At 47.8% G+C, this 19,724-nt stretch overlaps 1 protein-coding gene across 4 annotated transcripts in view; it reads right to left on the bottom strand.

Annotated features, from left to right (window-relative positions):
* LOC119442339 (adenylate cyclase type 5-like) overlaps nt 1–19,724 on the bottom strand; it is a 347,702-nt gene that overhangs the window by 143,128 nt on the left and 184,850 nt on the right. For 3 of the 4 annotated variants that reach the window (XM_049662064.1, XM_037707182.2, XM_037707185.2), the window contains one exon: nt 662–1,358. In XM_049662064.1, the coding sequence (XP_049518021.1) occupies nt 662–1,358 (697 nt within the window). Of the gene's footprint in view, nt 1–661; nt 1,359–4,101; nt 4,622–19,724 lie in introns of those variants that run through there. The other variant, XM_037707184.2, reaches the window with a different exon arrangement.

Raw genomic sequence — 19,724 nt, 5'->3', positions numbered from 1 at the left:
CTTCGCACTTTTTATACAGAATTCTGCCATTACTGACCTATAGGGCCCAATCTGGGAGCATAACAGGAAAACTCGAGAGGAAGCTAACCCACAACGGGTAATACATGGACAACAGTAAGCATGTTTGGTCATCCTTCGTGTGCAACTCCAGTCTGAGTCACAGATTACCGTGATCTTGATACATTACATCCAGAAAAGTAGCCATCCCTTGGCCCTCGGAAACCTGGAGTGTCAGTCACAGTTCAATACGGTTTCGACCGATAGGCGTTGCCGTCCGGGAAACGCGGCGTAATTATCGTATTGGGAAATGTTATAAGAAATATTTAAACGCATTTTTTTTTCATATCGTTTTGGTGGGTGCAAAATGATGTGACGCTGGGCGCTCATGGGTATAGCTACGTTACATCAGGATTAGTAGTCTAAGATGGGGGAACCTAATCAGTTCTGCAAAATCGTCTGTGTACGAACATCTATGCGGGTACCAGTGGGGGCTGGAAGTACAAAACTTTGGGCGTGTCCAAAACTTTGTAATGGAGCGAAAGTTGCTAGCAAGAAAGAAGAGCCAGCTGACAGTGGCGCAGAAAAAAAAAAAAGAGGAGAGAGGGAATTGGAAGCTTGGGCACTTCCAAATAGAACACCTGCACAGTTCAAGAACACTCACCCGCTTCCAGTGCAGGGTGTCCGCGTGCAGTGCGAGATTGCAGGCCAGGTAGGTTCCGGCCAGCAGGACTCCAGCGACGGCGCTGTCACGCATGCGCACCGGCACCAGGGCGTACGACACGTACACGAGGAAGAGCGCGCACCACAGGTCGGACACGACGGCGCGCTCGGCGGCGCTGGGGTCGAGGAGCGCCACGAGCGCCACGAGCACTACGAACGAGACGAGCACCAGATAGCTGCACACGAGCAGGTGCACCTGGCGGAACGAGGTCTGCAGCGTGGCGTACACCAGCGCCAGGTAGAAGACGAGCAGCGCGCCGAACGCTGCGGCGCGAGCCGCCGGCGGGGGCTGAGAGGGTCGCTGGGACAGCGCCAGGTCCAGAAGCGCTCCGAGAGCGCAGAGCGCCGCCATGACGCCCAGAAGCGCGGTGAGGCTGCGCCGGTTCAGGTGCAGGAAGTACCGCTGGTAGAGCGAGTCGATGTCGTTGCGGTGCACGTGCTGGTACCAGCAGAAGTAGTAGCAGGAGGTGCAGCAGTCCACGCTGGTCACGGTTTGCGTCTTCGCCTCGACGTACTCCCACGTCGTCTCCTTGTTGTTGTTCGCACCGCCACCGCCGGCCGAGTCGCTCGAGTCGGAAGCGCCCCCTCCTCCACCACCGCCGGACGCCACCGCCATCTTGGTCCAGAGGACGTGCGGTCTGCGCCAAGGTTTAAAATGGGAGAGATTGTAAGGCCAGTCGGTGACTATACGACAACACGAGTGGCCGACTATAACACTGCCAAACCGAAAGAGAGGACAGTCTTGCTCGTGTGTTTCTCCTGTCTGTCTTTGCATTCATATTCGCAGCGCAGAAATGAAGAAGCTGATGCTGATGTCAAGCGTTCGTGCCATCTGCGTCATTTCTTTCTCTGCGCGCGAGTCTATTTGAATTCTGCGCTGCGAATATGAATGCGAGCTCTAGCAACCAACTCGCCCGCCTTAACGCCTTGACAGCTATAACCTTTCTGTCCTGTCCCGCAGTGCCAACCCAGTTCTCAAAAAAGCAGTGCCAACTTTCGGGTGCGAACTGGACAGATTGCTTTATTTAGGACACCCGTGACATGAGGCGTAGCTGACAGGACATTTTTTACTGTGTTGATATTCTTTTCAGGATGCTTTCCTGACTGTAAGGATGCTTTCCTGACTTCATGTCGGTAACAGACATGACAGACGAAGCGAGTTGAGAACATCGACGTTTTTAAGCTGTGTAATGATGGCGAAAGAACGCTACACATCTCCATCTAATTTCAAAGCAGAGTGATATTTTGATGTCAAGAAACGACAGGGCTTTCTCTTGCAAATTACGCTTTTCGAAAGAGCAAGAACGCCGAGGACATAAGTTACCGTTGGCATCCCTCGAAGCAAATGGGACTATGCCATTGCACATAAACAGTGAAGTCCTGGTTGTCGCGGTTGATTATTTAATTAAGCGAGACTGGGAAAATAACCTACCCACGGACCCCTCCCCCCCCCCCCCCTCCGAAAAAAGATAAATAGGTACGCAACAGCTTTGAGAGTAAATAAATTAAATGAAATGGAAAACCCATATTGGCCTGAGAAATATGAGAGAAAAAAAAACACCCACACGCACAAAAAATAAAGCTATAGAAAGGAGAAAGATTCGAAAAAAGAAAACATTCCGCAATTAGTCAAGGCAATAACAAATTAAAAATCCAAGACCATGCTCCATGCATAGTCCGAGAGCACAATATATCTGCCACACATCAACGTCTAGCATTAGTTACAAGTCCTTGTAACTTACGTACGTCGTGTTTGCTGTGTGCAGTAGAAACGACCGTCATGGATTCAACTGTCACTGGCGTAGCAGGCTCAACTGCCCGGCGAACGTCAATTAAGGCTGACTGTTTCCATAACCCGAAAAAAAAAGAAAGGAATAATTTTTGACTCGGTGATCCTTATATTTTGCTGCAACTGTAATCTTGCAGAGATAAAAACATGCACTGCAGAACAGGAATTTGTAATCAGCATACAGAAAGAGAGAACCTATATTCACAGTAAAAGGCAGAGTCTTCCAGGCGCTGATTACTATTATATCCAGCTACTCTGCGCGTAAAGAAAGGGAGAGGAGAATAAAATGTATGCCACGTGACGATGAGAATAAAAAAGTGTAGGCGCAAGGATAAACAAATAACCGATAAGCCTAATTACAGGCTCGATTCCAGATTCGAGAGAGCTTTTTGCAGGCTCCGCTGCAGGTTACGACGTGCTTCGTCCGGGTATCCCGCAACGACCTCTTATAGTTTCTTCAAGGACCCGGTAATACTAGCAGCTTCAGACAAACGTCGGTTGACTAAAGCGGACGAGCCCGATAAGCAGCCAACGCCTGTCGTTCGTGCTTTGTCCACTGCTACGGAATGCTTCCCTGGAACTACAGGATACAGTACGAGACTTGGGAAAACCATATCGTGGGTCAGTATCTGGATGATTTATAATAGTGGGCTCCTAATTAACGGAATCCCGTCCGAACAGCAACGAGAGAGGCGAAGTTTGTCTACATAATTTCGGGCCTGTGATATGAACCCGAAAAGCTGCATGCAACCGCCTCTCACCGCTCGCTGCGTATATGATAGGCTATAGAGTCAGTGACGGAATCATAAATCCGACGCCGATCTTACGAACAATGGGCGCTCCAAAGGACTATGAAGTCCCTTTCTGGCTAACCTTTGTTTTAGATGCTATAAGTTTAGGAATGCGCGCATTTACCCCAATCTCGGTTCATCACAAACTGTTTCATTTTTCCCACCTATAAATCATGGGCTGAAATAAAGTCCAACCGAACAACCGAACACGAGAACATCGGTGTCGAAAGGACACAAAACGCTATATAAAAAAAAAGGAAAGAGAAAGTCGCGTAGGAGCCACCTGGCTGCGACAGATTCTCTCCTTTCGCCAATTCCAGCTGGCGTGTTATCACCAGCAGACGGTCTCGCACAAACAAGCTGGAACCTTTTCCGGAAAGCAGACACTTGCACGTTTCAGGCGACTTGCATAGCCGTTTCCGCCATATAATCCTTCAGGGGAGAGCATATACATATACGCAAAGCAAATCCGAGCGCGATGCATCAACGCCTCCCGGACACTCGATCTGATGAAACGACCAAAGGGTCAGTTCGTGCAAATGAAACACTGCGACCCGTGACACGCCAGGTCCTCCGTCATTAGAGACGTGGCGAGAAATCAGCGATGCGATCTCAAAGGCGGCACGAAGCAACGAAGGCTACGCCAATAAGCAGCAGCAGCGGCTGCAGCAGTATACAGGCCTCCGCAGTGTCATCAATGAAGGAAACGGCGGAGCGGAGCCACTCTCGTCGCCCTGCGACCCGATTCCGGCCGGAGAAAAAGCACTACCAGCAGCATCTGCAAGTGGCAGCCTCTCTCACCTCGTCCTGTCGCGATCCATTCGCAGGCCGGGATGCTGCACACGTTCGCCCAGTCGTCGTCCAGATTGCCGTCCCCATTAGTCGGCGGCGCCGAACGGCGGACGCGTTGGCACGCCGTCGCCGACTGCCGGAGTCCTGACAGCGCGCATATCGGCGGCGGCTAGGGTTGCCACTGTACGCTTCTCCGAACGTTAAGACTGCAGCGTCACGATCGTGCACTCGAGACTTGTAGGTGCGAGTGCGAAAACACGGGAGGCCGCCGACATTCAAATGTGTCGTCGTGGGCTGCAGATCTTCTTCTAATCCCCGAGAAGAGAGCAGCACACACTAGCGCTGTGGAACAGTCGCTCGCACTTGACTCTTGTGTCCGTCGCCGGTAGGCAAGCCCTGGGCCGTAGCTGTACACCACCCGAAGAGGGAGTGAGTCGAACGAATGAGAAGGAAACCGCAGGAGGCCGCGCGCTCTCCGGGCGCGCGCGTGCGTGTGTGTGGAACAATCCGCGAGTTAGCGAGCGCGTCTCCAACACCTGCTGCTGCCGCTCGGTTGACGGCAGCTGCTGCTGCGCCGAGGAGAACGCATACGCCGCGCGCACGTACTACTACGCCGCCCGCCGTCGCACGGCACCGACGCTTGCGTCGGCGGCAGCGCGGCGTCCAACGGCCTGCAGGGATTACGCTCCCGCTGCGCGCCCGAGAGGAGTGGAGGAGACTTGGGATGAGAGGCTTTGTTGCTGCGTGGCGAGGCTATCTCTCCGGGCGCGCGCGCCCGCAAGCAAGAATGGTGGCACGCAAGACGAGTACGCGCTGCATTTGTCACAAACCGCGTAGCTTATGTGTGCACGCTCAACTCCTCGCCACTCGTATCACTACACAGAAACGACGACGACGTCCTTGCCCGCTGGCAGCACTCGGAGATGACCTCCGAGAAAGATTAACGCTCAGGAAAGCTCCGCGCGCGCTTGGCGAGCGTAGCTCGCCGGGAAGGGAACGCTGCTATCTCGGAGGAATGAGTGATGTCCGCGTAAAACTGCGTGGCTCTGCATGAACGACGACGTAAATAGAGGTATGTCGTCAAAGCTGCACAGAGCGGCGGTAAACAATGTTCCTAAAGATAAAGAAAACAAAGATAGAACTTTCACGCTGCAAGTGCATTAGTGTCCCACTTTTTCAGCATACTGAATGCGAAGTGTCATCAAATGTTGCGTTCAGGCATGGAAATTAAGAGTCTGATGTAGAAAGCAGTGCAGTGTGCGCTGGCGCGTGGGGGTAGCAGAGGACGGGTCTTAAATGATACTTTGAGACGCGCATGGGTAGGTAAGGAACACGAGCTGCATTTTCGTTTTGTCTTGAACACGTGCCTCCTAACCCGGATAGCGTCAACTTTATAATGAACTCAACGCAATGACGCCCATATTTCTTGCCGTGAAGAAAGGAACAACGTTGGCCTCAACTGTAATGTTAGAAAACGAAACACGCAGTAAGAAAAAAAAAATCACGATGCCGGGACAGTGGAACAAGAAACATTAACGAGGATGAAACATATCTTTCTTTAATCCTCGAGACTTTGAACAAATGGGGCATTTTACCACGAAAAGATATAACAGTGGTCGAACAAGGCCACCGAGTATAAATGGATTTGTATTCGTCATGACTCTGACGAACGCAAAGTACCCTTGTCGAAACATTGGCTGCACAGACATTTGGAATGTCTGTGCATGTTTCGATTTCACATTGAAAAGGCACATCAAACGAAGTATTTAGGAACACTTTTATTCAACCGTTGTACGAGCTAAATGTGTGCCGATTTTGTCAATACTTACTTCAAGGGAAACAACTCTCAAGTCGCATCGTTCCTTAAGCGAGATTGGACCATCTAATAAGCCGCTAATTCCAGCCATATTTACCCCCTACTACCGTAATTTCACTGAGCCGTACTCCACCGGCCCCGCATTCCTTGTTACTGCAGAAGTTTGACTCCCCATTGTGCTAAGTTTAGCTTGAACAAAGAGGGGCGAGGGCGGAATCGTTATTTAATCTTTACATCTTCAGGAGAACTCAGGCATCAACACGCAGTGCTATAGCTCAATGGCTATGCTGAGCTCAAGGTCGTGGGTTTGATTCCAGGCCGTGGTGGGCCGCATTTCGATGGGGTCGAAATGCACGAACGCTCGTGCAACTTAGATTTAAGTGCACGTCAGGGAACCCCGGGTGGTGAAAATTAATCCGGAGTCCACCACTGCGGTGCCTAAAAATCAGATCGTTGTTTTGGCACCGTGAAACCAAAGAATTATTTTTTTTAGTCAGCGCCCAGTAAAACATTAGATAATGTTAGCTTGACGTTTACTGTCCGATCTGATCAGACCAGTGCATACGCGCAGCAGATTCAGCAGAAACCCTAGTGCGCGTTTAGTACTCGTGCTTACAACGCTTGTGCCCGCAGCGGAAGGCAGCACACTGTTATATCTTGCTCCGCCACCGAGCTCATTGATCGTAGACGGTGTGTTCCCTCCGCTTCGTCGTTTTTGCAGCCAAACGCACTCGAGTCTCTGGAGACCCTCTAAACCTCCGCGCACGCGCCGTCAATAGTGGCACAGCAAGACGGAGGCGCAGACGACAGAAATTCGCCTCGAGCGTCTGTACAATTGTCATCGCAATAAAAATAACAAGTCGGTCCTAACTCACACTCCTAGCTCACTGCACACATGACTCCCTGAGAGTGTGAAAGTGTTTCAAGAGAGCGCTTCTCAAGCTGTCCGTTCACCGCCCAACGAACAGTGCACAAGTGAAACGTGTCCCCAGCGGTGGATCCCGCGCGCACAGCATTTGTCTTTGCGCGCGTCATGCTAATGAGTCACTGGCTTTTTTGGCTGGGGGACTTCGTCCTGAACGGAAGTTCAATGCTCGACGAGAGCCACGTTGAACGAACTCGATCCTCTTGTGCAAATGTCTGCATGTAACAACGACGGGAACAATAACTGACAGCCTAGATCTAGTCGCAAGCACTCGTCAAAATGTCAGTCTCGCACACGGTTCATTGTATTCCCAAGGCACACGGCAAGGAAAACAAGCGTTGTCAGCTTAGCAGTGATCGCGCGAAAGATATTCTGTGCCAGACCACTTCTTCGCAACGAATTTCTACGCAAATATGATGAATTTCTACGCGGATGGGTGGGACATCTTCATGCGACAGCCTCGAGTGTGCAGAGTTCATGTATAGAACATTTCTACGTCTCTACCCTGCTACGACGACCAACACCTTCAACTCCGCCAGCACGTTACATCACCTGCGCTCACGATCGTTCTCGGTGCCAAAGGTCTTCGGATCATGGCCTCATGCGGCACAAGTTGAGAAAGTGACACGTACACTCATCATTAATATAACACCTCAATCTTTTTGAAACACACGAGCGGCTAAACACATATGCTTTTCATAAGCGTTTTCAATGATACTAAACGTTCAGCAAGAATACTTGTTATATCAATATCAAATCGTGGATTTTGACACGTAAAACACCATAATATAATTTAATCTAAATCTTATTGTTATGTATCAAGTTCCTCAATCAGAACCCAGACATCAGGAGTTATAGTCGTTTAAAAAAATCGCTGTTCCGTTACATTTCGATGACTGTATACTGCTGCAGTTTCTGAAATCAACAAATCTCAATGATCGACTATATTCTCTATGTGCACCTCCAGATGGACGCACCAGAAGTGCTCTCCCGCTCTCTCTCTCTCTTTTTACATCTCTTAACCCTTTCCGGTTCAATCATTCCCGTAGGAATCATAACGCTTTAAAACAAATATCCGACATGGAGAAAAACAAACACACGATCTAACCGTAGAAATCTGTGCGTCAGCCACTCTAATTACATCACTTGTCAATTTCTTCCCTCTTTCTTTCCCTCTTCTCCTTCCACCAACGCAGAGTAGCTAGCTGGAGGAATGCACCTCAGGCCGACCTATCTGTATTTTGTATCATTAAACATCTCTCTCTCTCTCTCTCTCTCTCTTGGTACCGCACTTAAACGCGGTTGTCCCCGATGTTTCACAAATCTCCATGCGACGAATCATGCTGGGTTTAGGCCTATGTGCGGGATGTTTGCGTCATGGACGCCTATAGGCGTATCTCTTCAAATATTTTGTGGCTGTAGTTCACAACGTTATGATTGTGAAATAAGAATTTTGAAGAACCATACGCTGCCTCCAACGCCTTGATTCGTTAGCAATTCATGAGAAAGGGCTTTGATAGGTAGCCGGAAATTGGGCTGACGATTTTTAAAAGTTTATTCTTTCCCGTTCTTTGTCATTCAGATGCACGAAATATAAATTTCCCACTTCGAAGCTAAAATTTGAACCAGAAAGTGTTCAGTGCCATGCTCCTGCGCAGGGCAGAGCAAATCGGACGCGTGTCTGATTGACCTCCCTGCCTTTTCTCTTCTTTCTTTTTTTTTACCTCTCTCTTCTACCAACACAGATATGTTGCGTCACGTTAGGGCGTTAAGATAACTTGCGCCCTTACTGTTGCACACTTATCACACGACTAACCAGGCTCACCAGTATTCCCCTTATACTGCGAACAGCAGCAAACGGCTCCGAATTTGCAGCTATACTGAAACTGCATGCCTCATCAGATTGCGGAAAAACAAAATAATTAAATTCTCGGGTTCTACGAGCCATAATCACGATATGATCATGAATCACGCCGTAGTGGGGGACTCCGGATTAATTTCCATCACCTGGGGTTCTTTAACTTGCACCCAACGCACGGTACACGGGTGTTTTTTGCCATTCGCCCCCATCGAAATGCGGCCGCCGCGGCCTGGATGCGATCCATCAGATTGTGAAGTACTATATGTTCTTGGTGCAGTTTGCAGAAGCTTTCGGGAGTTCTGCAGGTGGCGCTGGAATTCTCCCACAGTTTTGCATGAATACCAGGAGCGCTTTTCTCAAGATCACATGCGAATCTCTAAACGTATCGTGGAGCCAGGGGCTCATAATTTCTTCTGTTGTCACAGTATATAATATCGTCATTTCTTTTCTGCTATATTAACACCTCCATCTAAGTCGAGCAGCGTACAACCGTAACGCACCAAGCAAGAAAACACAACCCACGTCACATACGCGTGCCAACACCTCTTCTCGTATACATAAACAAAAATAAGTTTCAGGCTCTTCGCTTTCGAGAGCGAAGAAGACGCAATGGCGGTCGTCGAAACTAACTGACTCTCCCTCTGATAAATGTTTACACTAGCACTTTACAACGCGTTTAGGTCGTTTACAACGTGTTGACGTATTAAGTTGTGCGAACACCGCTCATTGACATTTTTCCCAGCCAATGTTCCAGGCTCACTATTTATCACGCGAGGGACCTGGCTACGCATACAAAATAAAAAATAAAAAATGGGCCTTTTCAATATCGCGCGGAGCCTTCGAATGCCTTCAAAGCAAGACTCAATAGTTCTCTGCTCGGAACGCGTCAATTAAAGTGCCTTACAGCATGCGCCACGGGTTGAGTAACATGCCCCTTCTATCGCGACTCTGCAGAATTACCTTAAAAAAAAAAAAAGACAAAATGAATACTACTGCGGCGCTAAACAGAACTGAAATCCTGTGTTCATGCTTTCAAGTCTCCGTTGTTTTCTGGAAGAGTGTGGTTATGGGGCACGCAGATAATAACGTAAAGTCGACAAGAAAAAAGTTAAATTTGAAAGCGTTTCGTATGTTCGGGATTTTAAGGCACAACAAGAACTCACTGTGAGCTCCATCAGCTACAGCATCATTGGGGAAGTGTTCCTTACTGTCGATATTGCTTAGTGGACAATAAAGAAAAAAAAAAAAAACGAAACACCGATGTGGTGCTGTTATTAGATCACCGAGCGCGCTACCCAAAAAGCCATCAGCTTGAACCTGCCGGGTACAATGATTGTCTTTTTCTTTGCATTTGCTGATGACAAACCGACCGACCGACCGACCGACCGACCGACCGACCGACCGACCGACCGACCGACCGACCGACCGACCGAAGCAAGAAACTACGCGACGACTGTTTTGAGATGTGTGGCATAGTTATCGTCATTAAGAAAGAAATGAGAGAGGCGAACGCTGCATTACGTGTAACACCGCTGCGCTGCAGGGGGTCTTGGTTTCCTTCGGTGACTAAAATTATGTAGCGAAGAAACGTGTCTACGATATCGATAAAGGAAATGAGTTTTATACGTCACAGAACCGAATAGTTTAAAGGCGAGTTGGGAAACAGGTTTGTCTCTGCGGTCTGGAAGTACCCGGACTCTCTTTTTAGACGCCAGCGGCGAGTACATGCACTTCCAAGCAAGCGGCGCATCTGCAAGTCCCTACTTTGTAAGCTATTCGTTTCTTTTCTACTCCCTTAATTCGACGTCTGCATGTCACTGCAGCGATCTCTAATGCGTATGGCTCCACACCGGAAATTTCGTCACTGTAAAACACTTGTTCTTCAGTCAAGGATATTTATCTCCTAATTGGTTATTCCTTTTGGACTTTGCATACTAATGCCCTAAAAGGTTAAAAGAAGGAAACGGCTTCCATTGAGGCCCTGAAGACTCGAAGCACGGAAAGAGATAAAAAATAAACGCAATAAAACATACGTCGGCTTTCTGAAAAACCAGTCGGGTTCTGTTCGAGCGTTCAGTGCAAGCAAGAAGCTGTGAAGCAAGCTTGCACGTGATTCTGAAAAAGTGGAAACAGCGCTTGCTGAACTCGAACGAGATTTTTCGGGGTTAAATAAAGATGCAGCGCTAACAACCAGACATAAAAACAGACGACACACTAGATAACTATACTACCAAATGTTTGCCCGGTACAGATAAGTTAACGAGCATTCGCGTTCAATATGAGCAGCAACGAAACCCCTGCGGTCAAAGGGTCTCCAAGACTGCATGGCGGTGCCGACATACGAACAATCGGTTTAATAAATTTCACCGATTGGAACGGTGTTTAGTTTTCCAATTTTTCGTATTTCAGTGCTACCGCGGGAAAGTTTTGGAGATCACACCGTACTGTGGCCCATATTGAACGTGTCTGCACGTGCATAAATCAGGAGTCGCGCAGATGCCACTTTGGACGGACGGTTCTGCACATTGGCCAAGAAAAGTTGGTGAGCGCAATTTGCTATACATACAAGCAGCGCAGCATCTGTGCTGGCGCATTCAGCAGTGCCGCAATCGTGATGACGTATTGAAGAAAAAATGACAATTTGTTAGCCTCAAGACCACCTTTGATTCACTGTCGTCGTGTTTGGTGAAAGAGATAAGAGCTGTAGGAGCTATACGGAGTGAATAATTTTAACGGAATTTTCAAAAATTTACTGTTGTAGGTAACATAATTATAGACCTTGAGCTGGATTACCCAGAAAGGCAGACATTACTCGCACGAGGAATCGAAACACATATTCAACTAACTTAACACATACGAGTATTTAGCATTCTGTAATGAATTTCCAGAATGACATCAGTTTGGAGATTTGCGCCATCAAAATTTCCGTAAAAATGCACTGTTGTTTCTCTTACCTTTTTAAAAAAACGCTCTTTTATTCATTGAAGCACAAAAGTAGCTGGAACGCCCACCTATTTCGTCGCACACTTTGGGAAACAATATCTCCAAACTGGTGTCATTCATTAATTTTAAGTGGACACGTCTTGCAAGCTCACCGGTTGCAATCCGCAAATTGCAATATGCGCTGCAAAGTAAGTAATTAATAAGCTAATTATTGAAATTTAGTTAATTAGTTGAATATGGGTTTTACTTTCTAGTGCTAATAAGTTCCACCTCTTTGAATAATCCAGCTCAAGGACAAAATTTACGTTATCTGTCACGGGCGATTTTTAAGCATTCCACAAAACTTAAAATATTATCGCTCCGTGAATACGAACGAACGAACTGAGCTATCTTAAGATGCAAGTGCGCTTAGTAACTGGGAGAGAAAGGGAACACGGGTTAATGCCGTAACAACAGTAGAACACACACCGCAGGGCTGAGCACCTCATTAACCCCCTTCCCTTGCCCCCATCCCCGTCCCGTACACACATATGCGCACACAACGTAATTTCAGAGGGAGAGAAGAGCACAGTCGACTCGCGCTTGCCTTCTCTACTCTCTGACCTTTCGTGTTTATTCTAGCTTAGTCTGGCTACCACTTTGCCGAGGATCAAATTCTCGTGTTGTCGCGGCAGCATGAACACCTTAGGGCTGCGAAAAACCACCTGGAGCTGAGGCCGGAATTGGCCCAACTACTTTTCTACGCCGAGAGCCTTCGAGATTTTTGAGTCACACGTCTTGGAGTTTCCGCTATATACCGGCAAGTGTGCTTGAGATGTGTGCAGTCCCTCTAGAGCCTTTGTACATATCGCCATTTCTCGTGAGAGTGCCTACGAAAGCGGACACATAGGGCACGCATACAAACGGCGCGGTCACGAACAGCAGCTGGATCACACGAGAAATGGCAACAGAAAAAAGCAACGAGGATCATGCGGGAGAGAAAGAAGATCCTTTCCGACGACCGCGGTCACAACCTTTATAACGTAAAGACTCAGCGGAATAAAGGAACGCACCACATTCGCGAGCTGACTTGCTTACGCTGATTTCTTAGAACAGTGCAGGAGGATGGTGTAAATGAATTTCAGGGAGGGTACATAGGACGCAGTGGATACGAGAAAGGCACGGAGGTTGGAAAGGAACAGAGCGTCTATACACACCACCGCTAAAATGTTGAAGAGTAAAGAAAGATTCAAGGAAGGAAGGAAGGAAGAAAGAAAGGAAAGGAAGGAAGGAAAGAAAGGAAAGAAAGGAAAGGAAAGGAAAGGAAAGGAAAGGACGGACGGACGGACGGACGGACGGACGGACGGACGACGGACGGACGGACGGACGGACGGACGGACGGACGGACGGACGGACGGACAGACAGACAGACAGACAGACAGACAGACAGACAGGTGAAGTGAAAGAAGGAAACAAATAAGACAAAAATAGGAGAAAAAGAAACACATATAGCAAGATCGCAATAAAGAAATGAAAGCATAATGACAAAAAGAACGAGAAAGAAGAAAACAAGGAAATAATACAGGAAGAAACACAGAAAGAGAGATAAGGTAAGGAAAAGAAAGAAAGAAAGAAAAAAAAAGAAAAGAAAGTAGGAAGGCCAGCCTGGTCGCACCAGCAAGAAACTCTCCTCCAACTTGTCAGAAGCACCGGTCCGCGTTTCGCCGGCGCGGGCGACGCGGTTAGGTGAGTGACATCGCGCGCTTCCTGTTCCTTGCGTATACGCCAGGTGACTGACGGTGGTGTCCGTACATGCTGCCCAGTGCACAGCCGAGATGAGCTCAGCGCGAATGGCAGGGCGCGGGAAGATCGCGCGAGCGGTGATTATGTATGGCGTCGAACCGAACGAGGCGAATGTCAGCCGGTAAACCCACGAGCCAAGCGAAATACCGCGAGTTCTGAATGTCACGAATGACGAATGCATAAGTAACGCATACGTATAGGTGAGCGCAGGAATGACGTGACCAGTTTTGCTTGGCCAGGACATTACAGAAAGATAATAAAGAAAAAGCACAAAACAATGGCCGTGCAATAAAGAAAGGGAAGAGAGAGCATATCCTATAGGCAAAACGAAGAATTCGCGCAAGAAAGAAAAAGAAAAAAAAAGAAAGAACGTGGCCAGGACAAATGCACTTGGCGGAGGAGTTGCTGAAGGGAGACGGCACAGTTTGACAGTTAAAAAAGCGGCACCTTTCTATACATAGGTTGCACGGACGTCATCGCGGACGCCATCTTTGGGTACCAGCAGGTCGAGAAGGGGCGCAAGCAAGGAACATGACAGCATGACAGCAACAAAAAGCGCGTCTTGCGTCGAACGTCAGAGCGATAACAATGATAAACCGGTGAAAAACAATCGCCGTGGAAAAGCAAAACAGTTTTTTCGCGTGATAATACGTTGTACTGACGTCATCGTAGTCGCCATCTTTGGGTACCAGCGCGGTGAGATATCGCTGCGTGACGTCACATGAACACTATCTATTTATTCTTATTTTTTTTTCCGCTTCGACTTCCTGACACCGCTTAGTAAGTGTATCGCGGATTTCCCATTTAGTTTAACTCTTCTATAGCGGTACGGAGACATGGTAGTGACTCTGCTGCGAAAGGTAAGCAGACAGAGGTCAGCTGTTTTCCTCGTGCCGTTTGCGTCCGCTCGTACCCCATTTTACCTATATGCCCACTACAGCCTTCTAACAAATCGAAGAAACTCTGAACCACCTATTGTGCAACTACCCATCATATAAGGATTGGAGGACTGCCCTGCGGACAGCTTTATGGCAATTAGCTCACAGGTATTTTAGAGAAAGGAAGGTACAGGGACCACGGTCTCGTGCATCTGCGATGTGCGATACCACAAATGCGCCCTGCTGCGCGCTTCCTGAGGTACATCAAACAATATCACTGCTTCTGACGAACTGAACCATGAACCCATCATCGCGGGTTCGTGTGTGCGTGCCGTGAAGACTTTTTCTGACGTGAAACGTCTTTCAGTTCAGTCAACATATAGGGGCCGCTTGCTAAAACCGCATCTAACGAGGACACGTAATACTATTATCGACTATATATTTGCAACTGTACTACCTAGGCGCCTTACCTTGGAATCGTTCTTGCAGGGGGGGGGGGGGGGAGTCATTATTCGATCATGAATAGGTCGCGCGCACAGGTGGCGCAGTTGTCGCGCCACGCATGACGCAATCGGACCTAAATTTAGCCTTTTGCTCGGTGCTCACAGAGGCAAAGCTTGACAGTACGTTTGTCGATCCGAGCGAGAGCAGTCGCGTTTCAGAGAGCTCACTCGGCAATAGTAGGTATATTCCACCAAACTATTGCTCATGAGGAGTTATAAGGCTTACATGTGTTCAATTTGTTGCACAAATACGACGATTTCTCGCCTATATGGCGCCATTGCGTTTGACACGTAGGGTCCAGAAATGACGTCAAGAGATTCGGGCATCAAGACAGAGGGATGCCTATTCGCGCTCACCACATTTGACCACAGCGAGCCCACTACGAGTAGGAAGCGAGCACGACTGCAAGGTCACATAAGTTAAGCATTTAAGCTTTGTCATGCGTAAATAAATGTCGCTTGTGCACTTGGTTATACGTCATTTCTGTAACATAGTGCGCATGCGCCCTCAGCAGCACGCACAAGAAGTTTCACGAACCAACTGCGGCTGCGTCTCCGAGACAGCATACTTTCAATTTTTCTATTCTTACTAATCTTTTACTCCCATTTTCTCCCTCCCTAAGTTCAGGGTAGCCAAACCGTCTCACCCTGGTGAACCTACCTGCCTTTTACTTGTCATCTATCTCTCCTTAGGATACCTATGCTTATAATTAGAGAGCGCCTCATGTTCAAACTAGCAGGGAAATGGGATTTCTGCCAGCCAGTAAACAACCAGGGGCTAGAGAAAAAACAAAAACAAAATATAACAACATTTGTTTCGCTTTTTTCACTGATATATGTTAAGCTGGTCAAATTACACCCTATCTTCAAAGCGTGTCATTCTGCGCGCAGATGACACTGTCTCAATGGCGTTCGTCGACCATTCAAGATGCGTATATTTAAACCCAAAACTACACTTTATAGACATCGTGATCCCTCGCATTTGTTCATTTAATTAATTGAATGAATGACTATCTCATTTCTTTTTAACTACAATAGAATATCGATGATACGTTAGCAATTGACACGAATTTCGGAACGGTGACAATATTATCAAAGCACGGGCTATGCGTACCAATTTACGTTGTCTTCGGGCCATAGGAATTTCAGAAAAATACACTTTTTATGACCACGAGCGTGGGACCCACGTCATCGAGATTGCGTCGCAGTGACATTTAAACCGTGACGTGAAAAAGCTGACGTCAGCTGGCGGTGATAATAAACAACTTAAGGTTGCGGAGTAGAGAGGAGGGCACTAGCTGACAGGCTCTCGGTATTCGCGTCGTGGAAATAGAATGCCGGCATCGGATAAAACGAAAAGTAAAATGCACTGTTATGAAGCAATGCCTGGTACGAGGTTGGCATAGCAATTAAGTGGCCTGGTTTAATTTTTTTTTCTTAGTTTCACCGTTAGTTCTTCGGCTGCAAGTGTAAGACGACTTAGGCGGAATGGCTGAGCCTGCAGAGAGATGAAGAAAGAGATGCAGCTAGTGCGGGCGGATCTCGTATGGGAGCAGGCGGTGATGGGAGCATGCGACAGCCACAGATGTCACCGGGAAATACGGGCTTCGTCGCTCAGATTACGCGCCAGCGTAGGCATGCACAGTGGAGAGGGAGCGCTTTCGGTTCGGACGGCACAAGAGGAGCTCGTAAAGTTTAACGAGGGGATATAGAGCACGGAACTGGGGCCAGGTGCACGAGCTAAATGCAGAGATTACAAAAAAAAAAGAAAGAAAGACCTGTCCGAATCTGACAGGTCTACTTCGTTAAGTATACGGCCGCTTCGTTTAAACTCTTTCCGGTTAAGCAATCTGAAAACCGTAACGTTCCTTTTTTTGTTTGTTCAACTCCTTCTTTTTCGGTCGCCTTCCACTGGTGAAGCGACGAAGCAATCAAAGGTCAGAGAGCACGACACAATGCGGGCGACGGGCGAATATAGCCACCCGAAAGTGAAATCACGACCGGGAGATTTCGTGAAGAAATGAACTTGCGGTGAGAGAAACATTCCACAAGCGGCCACAGGACCTGAATCTTTTGGGAGCGGTGTTCGCAAGACGTATACCCAGTAGGAATTGAAACAAACCGTCCGCGTTCAACATCGTCTCGTGTCGTCGTACGATTTACGGAAACGAAAGTGAAGAAACGGGGCACGCTCTTCGGAAAGAGAGCTGTATGCTAAGTGAAGTTTGAAGTCGCAATTATGCTGTCCTGTGTTACTGAAATGCCGATTTGGCATTCTCTTCTATAGTGGACGGCACCCTGTTTACAACCACGGGGATCTCGTATATACAGCAATTGTTTGATTGATTGAGTGATTGATTGATTGATTTCAAAACAGAGAAGGAAGATTGGGTCTATGAGAGATGCCTTGGTGGAGGTTGAACAATCGGGTTTCTTAAACATGCACTAAAACCTAAGAACGCAAGCGTTTTATTTATTTATTTTTTTTTGCATCTCACTCTTATCTAAATGTGGGCCACCGCGGCTGGAAATGGAACCCGCGACTTGGTTCTCAGCAGCAGAACGCCATAGCCACTGAGTCACCATGGTGATTGTATACAGAGCGGTACTATCGAGCCGACATATACAGGGTGTTTCAGCGAACACTTTCAAAAATTCTTAAAGGTTGCCTGTGCCAGATAGCACAATTCTATGTCATGATCTGGTCTACTCGAAGAGGCGGACATTGCTTGCACAAGAAATTAAAATGCATAATCAAATAACTAACGAAAATTCACTAATTAGGTTGTTAACTAATTATCTGATAGGCCGTATTGCAATTTACAAATTGTAGCCGTGGAGTTTGCGAGGCGGATCCACTTGGAACGAATTCTCTGGATGACACCAGTTTCGAGATAGACGAACTTTCCGGATAAATGCATTGGCGTTCCACTTAGTTTCTTAACAAAACGTCGCTTTATGCATTGAAGCACAAAATTAACTGGAACGCCAGTGCATTTCTCCGCAAAGTTCGGGAATTAATATCTCGAAACTGGCGTCATCCTGAGAATTAATTCCAAGTGGATCCGCCTTGCGAACTCCACGGCTACAATTTGTAAATTGCAATATTTGAAATGAGATAGTCATTCATTCAGGTAATAATTATAAATAATTAATTAGTGAATTTTATTAATTAGTCGATCATGCATACGAATTTTTTGTGCAAGTAATGTCCGCCTCTTCGAGTAGACCAGCTCATTAACTAGAATTGGGATATCTGCCACAGGCAACCTTAAATAAATTTTGAAAGTGTTCGTTGAGACACCCTGTATATGTATAGGTTTGTGGCAATCGTTGTTCTCTCTCTCTCTTTCTCCTTCTCCACCTCCTGCTTGCTTGGGCACTACACTCCCCCGATGACCTATGCCTTTGACAAAATTGACTCACAGCGACTGCCTTGCAGCAGTGCACTCAGTTGTTTTCCAAGCGCAAGCGGCAAGCGGGTTGCTTCCGGCGTCGCCATCAATCGTTCTCTCCTTCAGGGTTTTCTCTTTTTTTTCCCTTTGCGACACGGCGACCGCTACGTGTACACCGTCTCTATCCCGTCTCGCGTCATGTGCTGCTGGCGCTTGAAACGCTCGTCTTCTTTATACCGCTGCGCGAGCCAACGGCGACAACTGTGTTGTTTTCCTGATTTGTATTTTTCTGGTGCTGTGGTCGGCTGTGCGCTCGTGTCTTCGAGGTCGTATACGAATAGGAACATGGCCAAGGGGAAGAAGAAACAAAGAAGTGGAAGAAAAAGAAGAAACAAGATCGCACCAATTCGCGTGCCAAGGGCCAAGGACAGGCCCCTATATACTTAATCCGTGCCTTTCATTCGATATCTACTTCCTTACCATCCCCTCCCCCGATTTCGCCATTTTCGGCCTCGTATGCTGGCGGCGGGAAATGCGCCGGCTGATTGATTGCCACTCGGGCTTCGATCCGGAACTGCTCTATTAAGGAGTCGAGCGTAGCAGCGGTCGGTTTTAGCTCACAGCGCCGAGCAGCCGCGACGGGCGTCGCGCGGGCGCCCACCACAAGACGCGCGGAAAGGGAAGGAGTGCGCGGGGAAGTGCATGCGGATCAATTATGAACCTTGCAACGATGATCCAGTCTCATTCAGAGCGTAGGAACGAGCAGTGTACGGCGAGCTTTAATGGGGAGCGAGGCAGGCACAATTCATGGTGCGACAGGAGTAACGGCGGAGTTCACGCTTTAATTTCCGGCTGTACTATAAGGTGCCTAGTTAGTACGGAACCCAGAAACGGTAGGACTCCTCGCGGATTTTCTCGTCCACTGACCTCTCCATTCTTATAAGCCTACCAGCGAGCCTCTCATAACCGCGCGTATTTTTCAGGCGTTGCAAGATGGTTACTTCGCTACTGGATTCGCTTACATCTCCCTACCCTCTTCTGCGTTAATATGTCACCAAATAAATAGACCCAAAGCACCGGGGGTTGGCCGACATGCCTACTGTTCCTAAATTTGACGTTGTACACCTTAGTCATACCTCGACTCTACTAACTTGCATGGTTTAAAAAACGCAGGACGTTTGCCTCTGTCCTGTTCGTGCTGTTTTGAATCCTTGAAATGAGTTCACTGAGTCGAAATACAATTTACGGCCTGAAAGGATACAATACGGAGATTTGCAGAATTTTAATCAGATCTGTCTGTGGTAAAAAAAAAAAAATGTCAATTAGTATCTGTATTCAACGACGCTGCCAGCATGCTCACAGTGCACTGCAATCTGAACACGTGAGCGTATTTAAGTACTGTCCTGTCGCAAAGTCCTGCCGTTATGTGCTGTCGCAATGCGGCCAATAATCGAACCAACAACCTTCGTTCTCATAAACAGATCGCCGTAGGTTGCACGATCCTGACAAATAGGGCGTAAAGATCGCAC

The sequence above is a fragment of the Dermacentor silvarum genome, chromosome 2, assembly GCF_013339745.2.
Source record: "Dermacentor silvarum isolate Dsil-2018 chromosome 2, BIME_Dsil_1.4, whole genome shotgun sequence".
Classification (NCBI taxonomy): domain Eukaryota; kingdom Metazoa; phylum Arthropoda; class Arachnida; order Ixodida; family Ixodidae; genus Dermacentor; species Dermacentor silvarum.
This window is presented reverse-complemented; position numbering and strand designations above follow the sequence as displayed.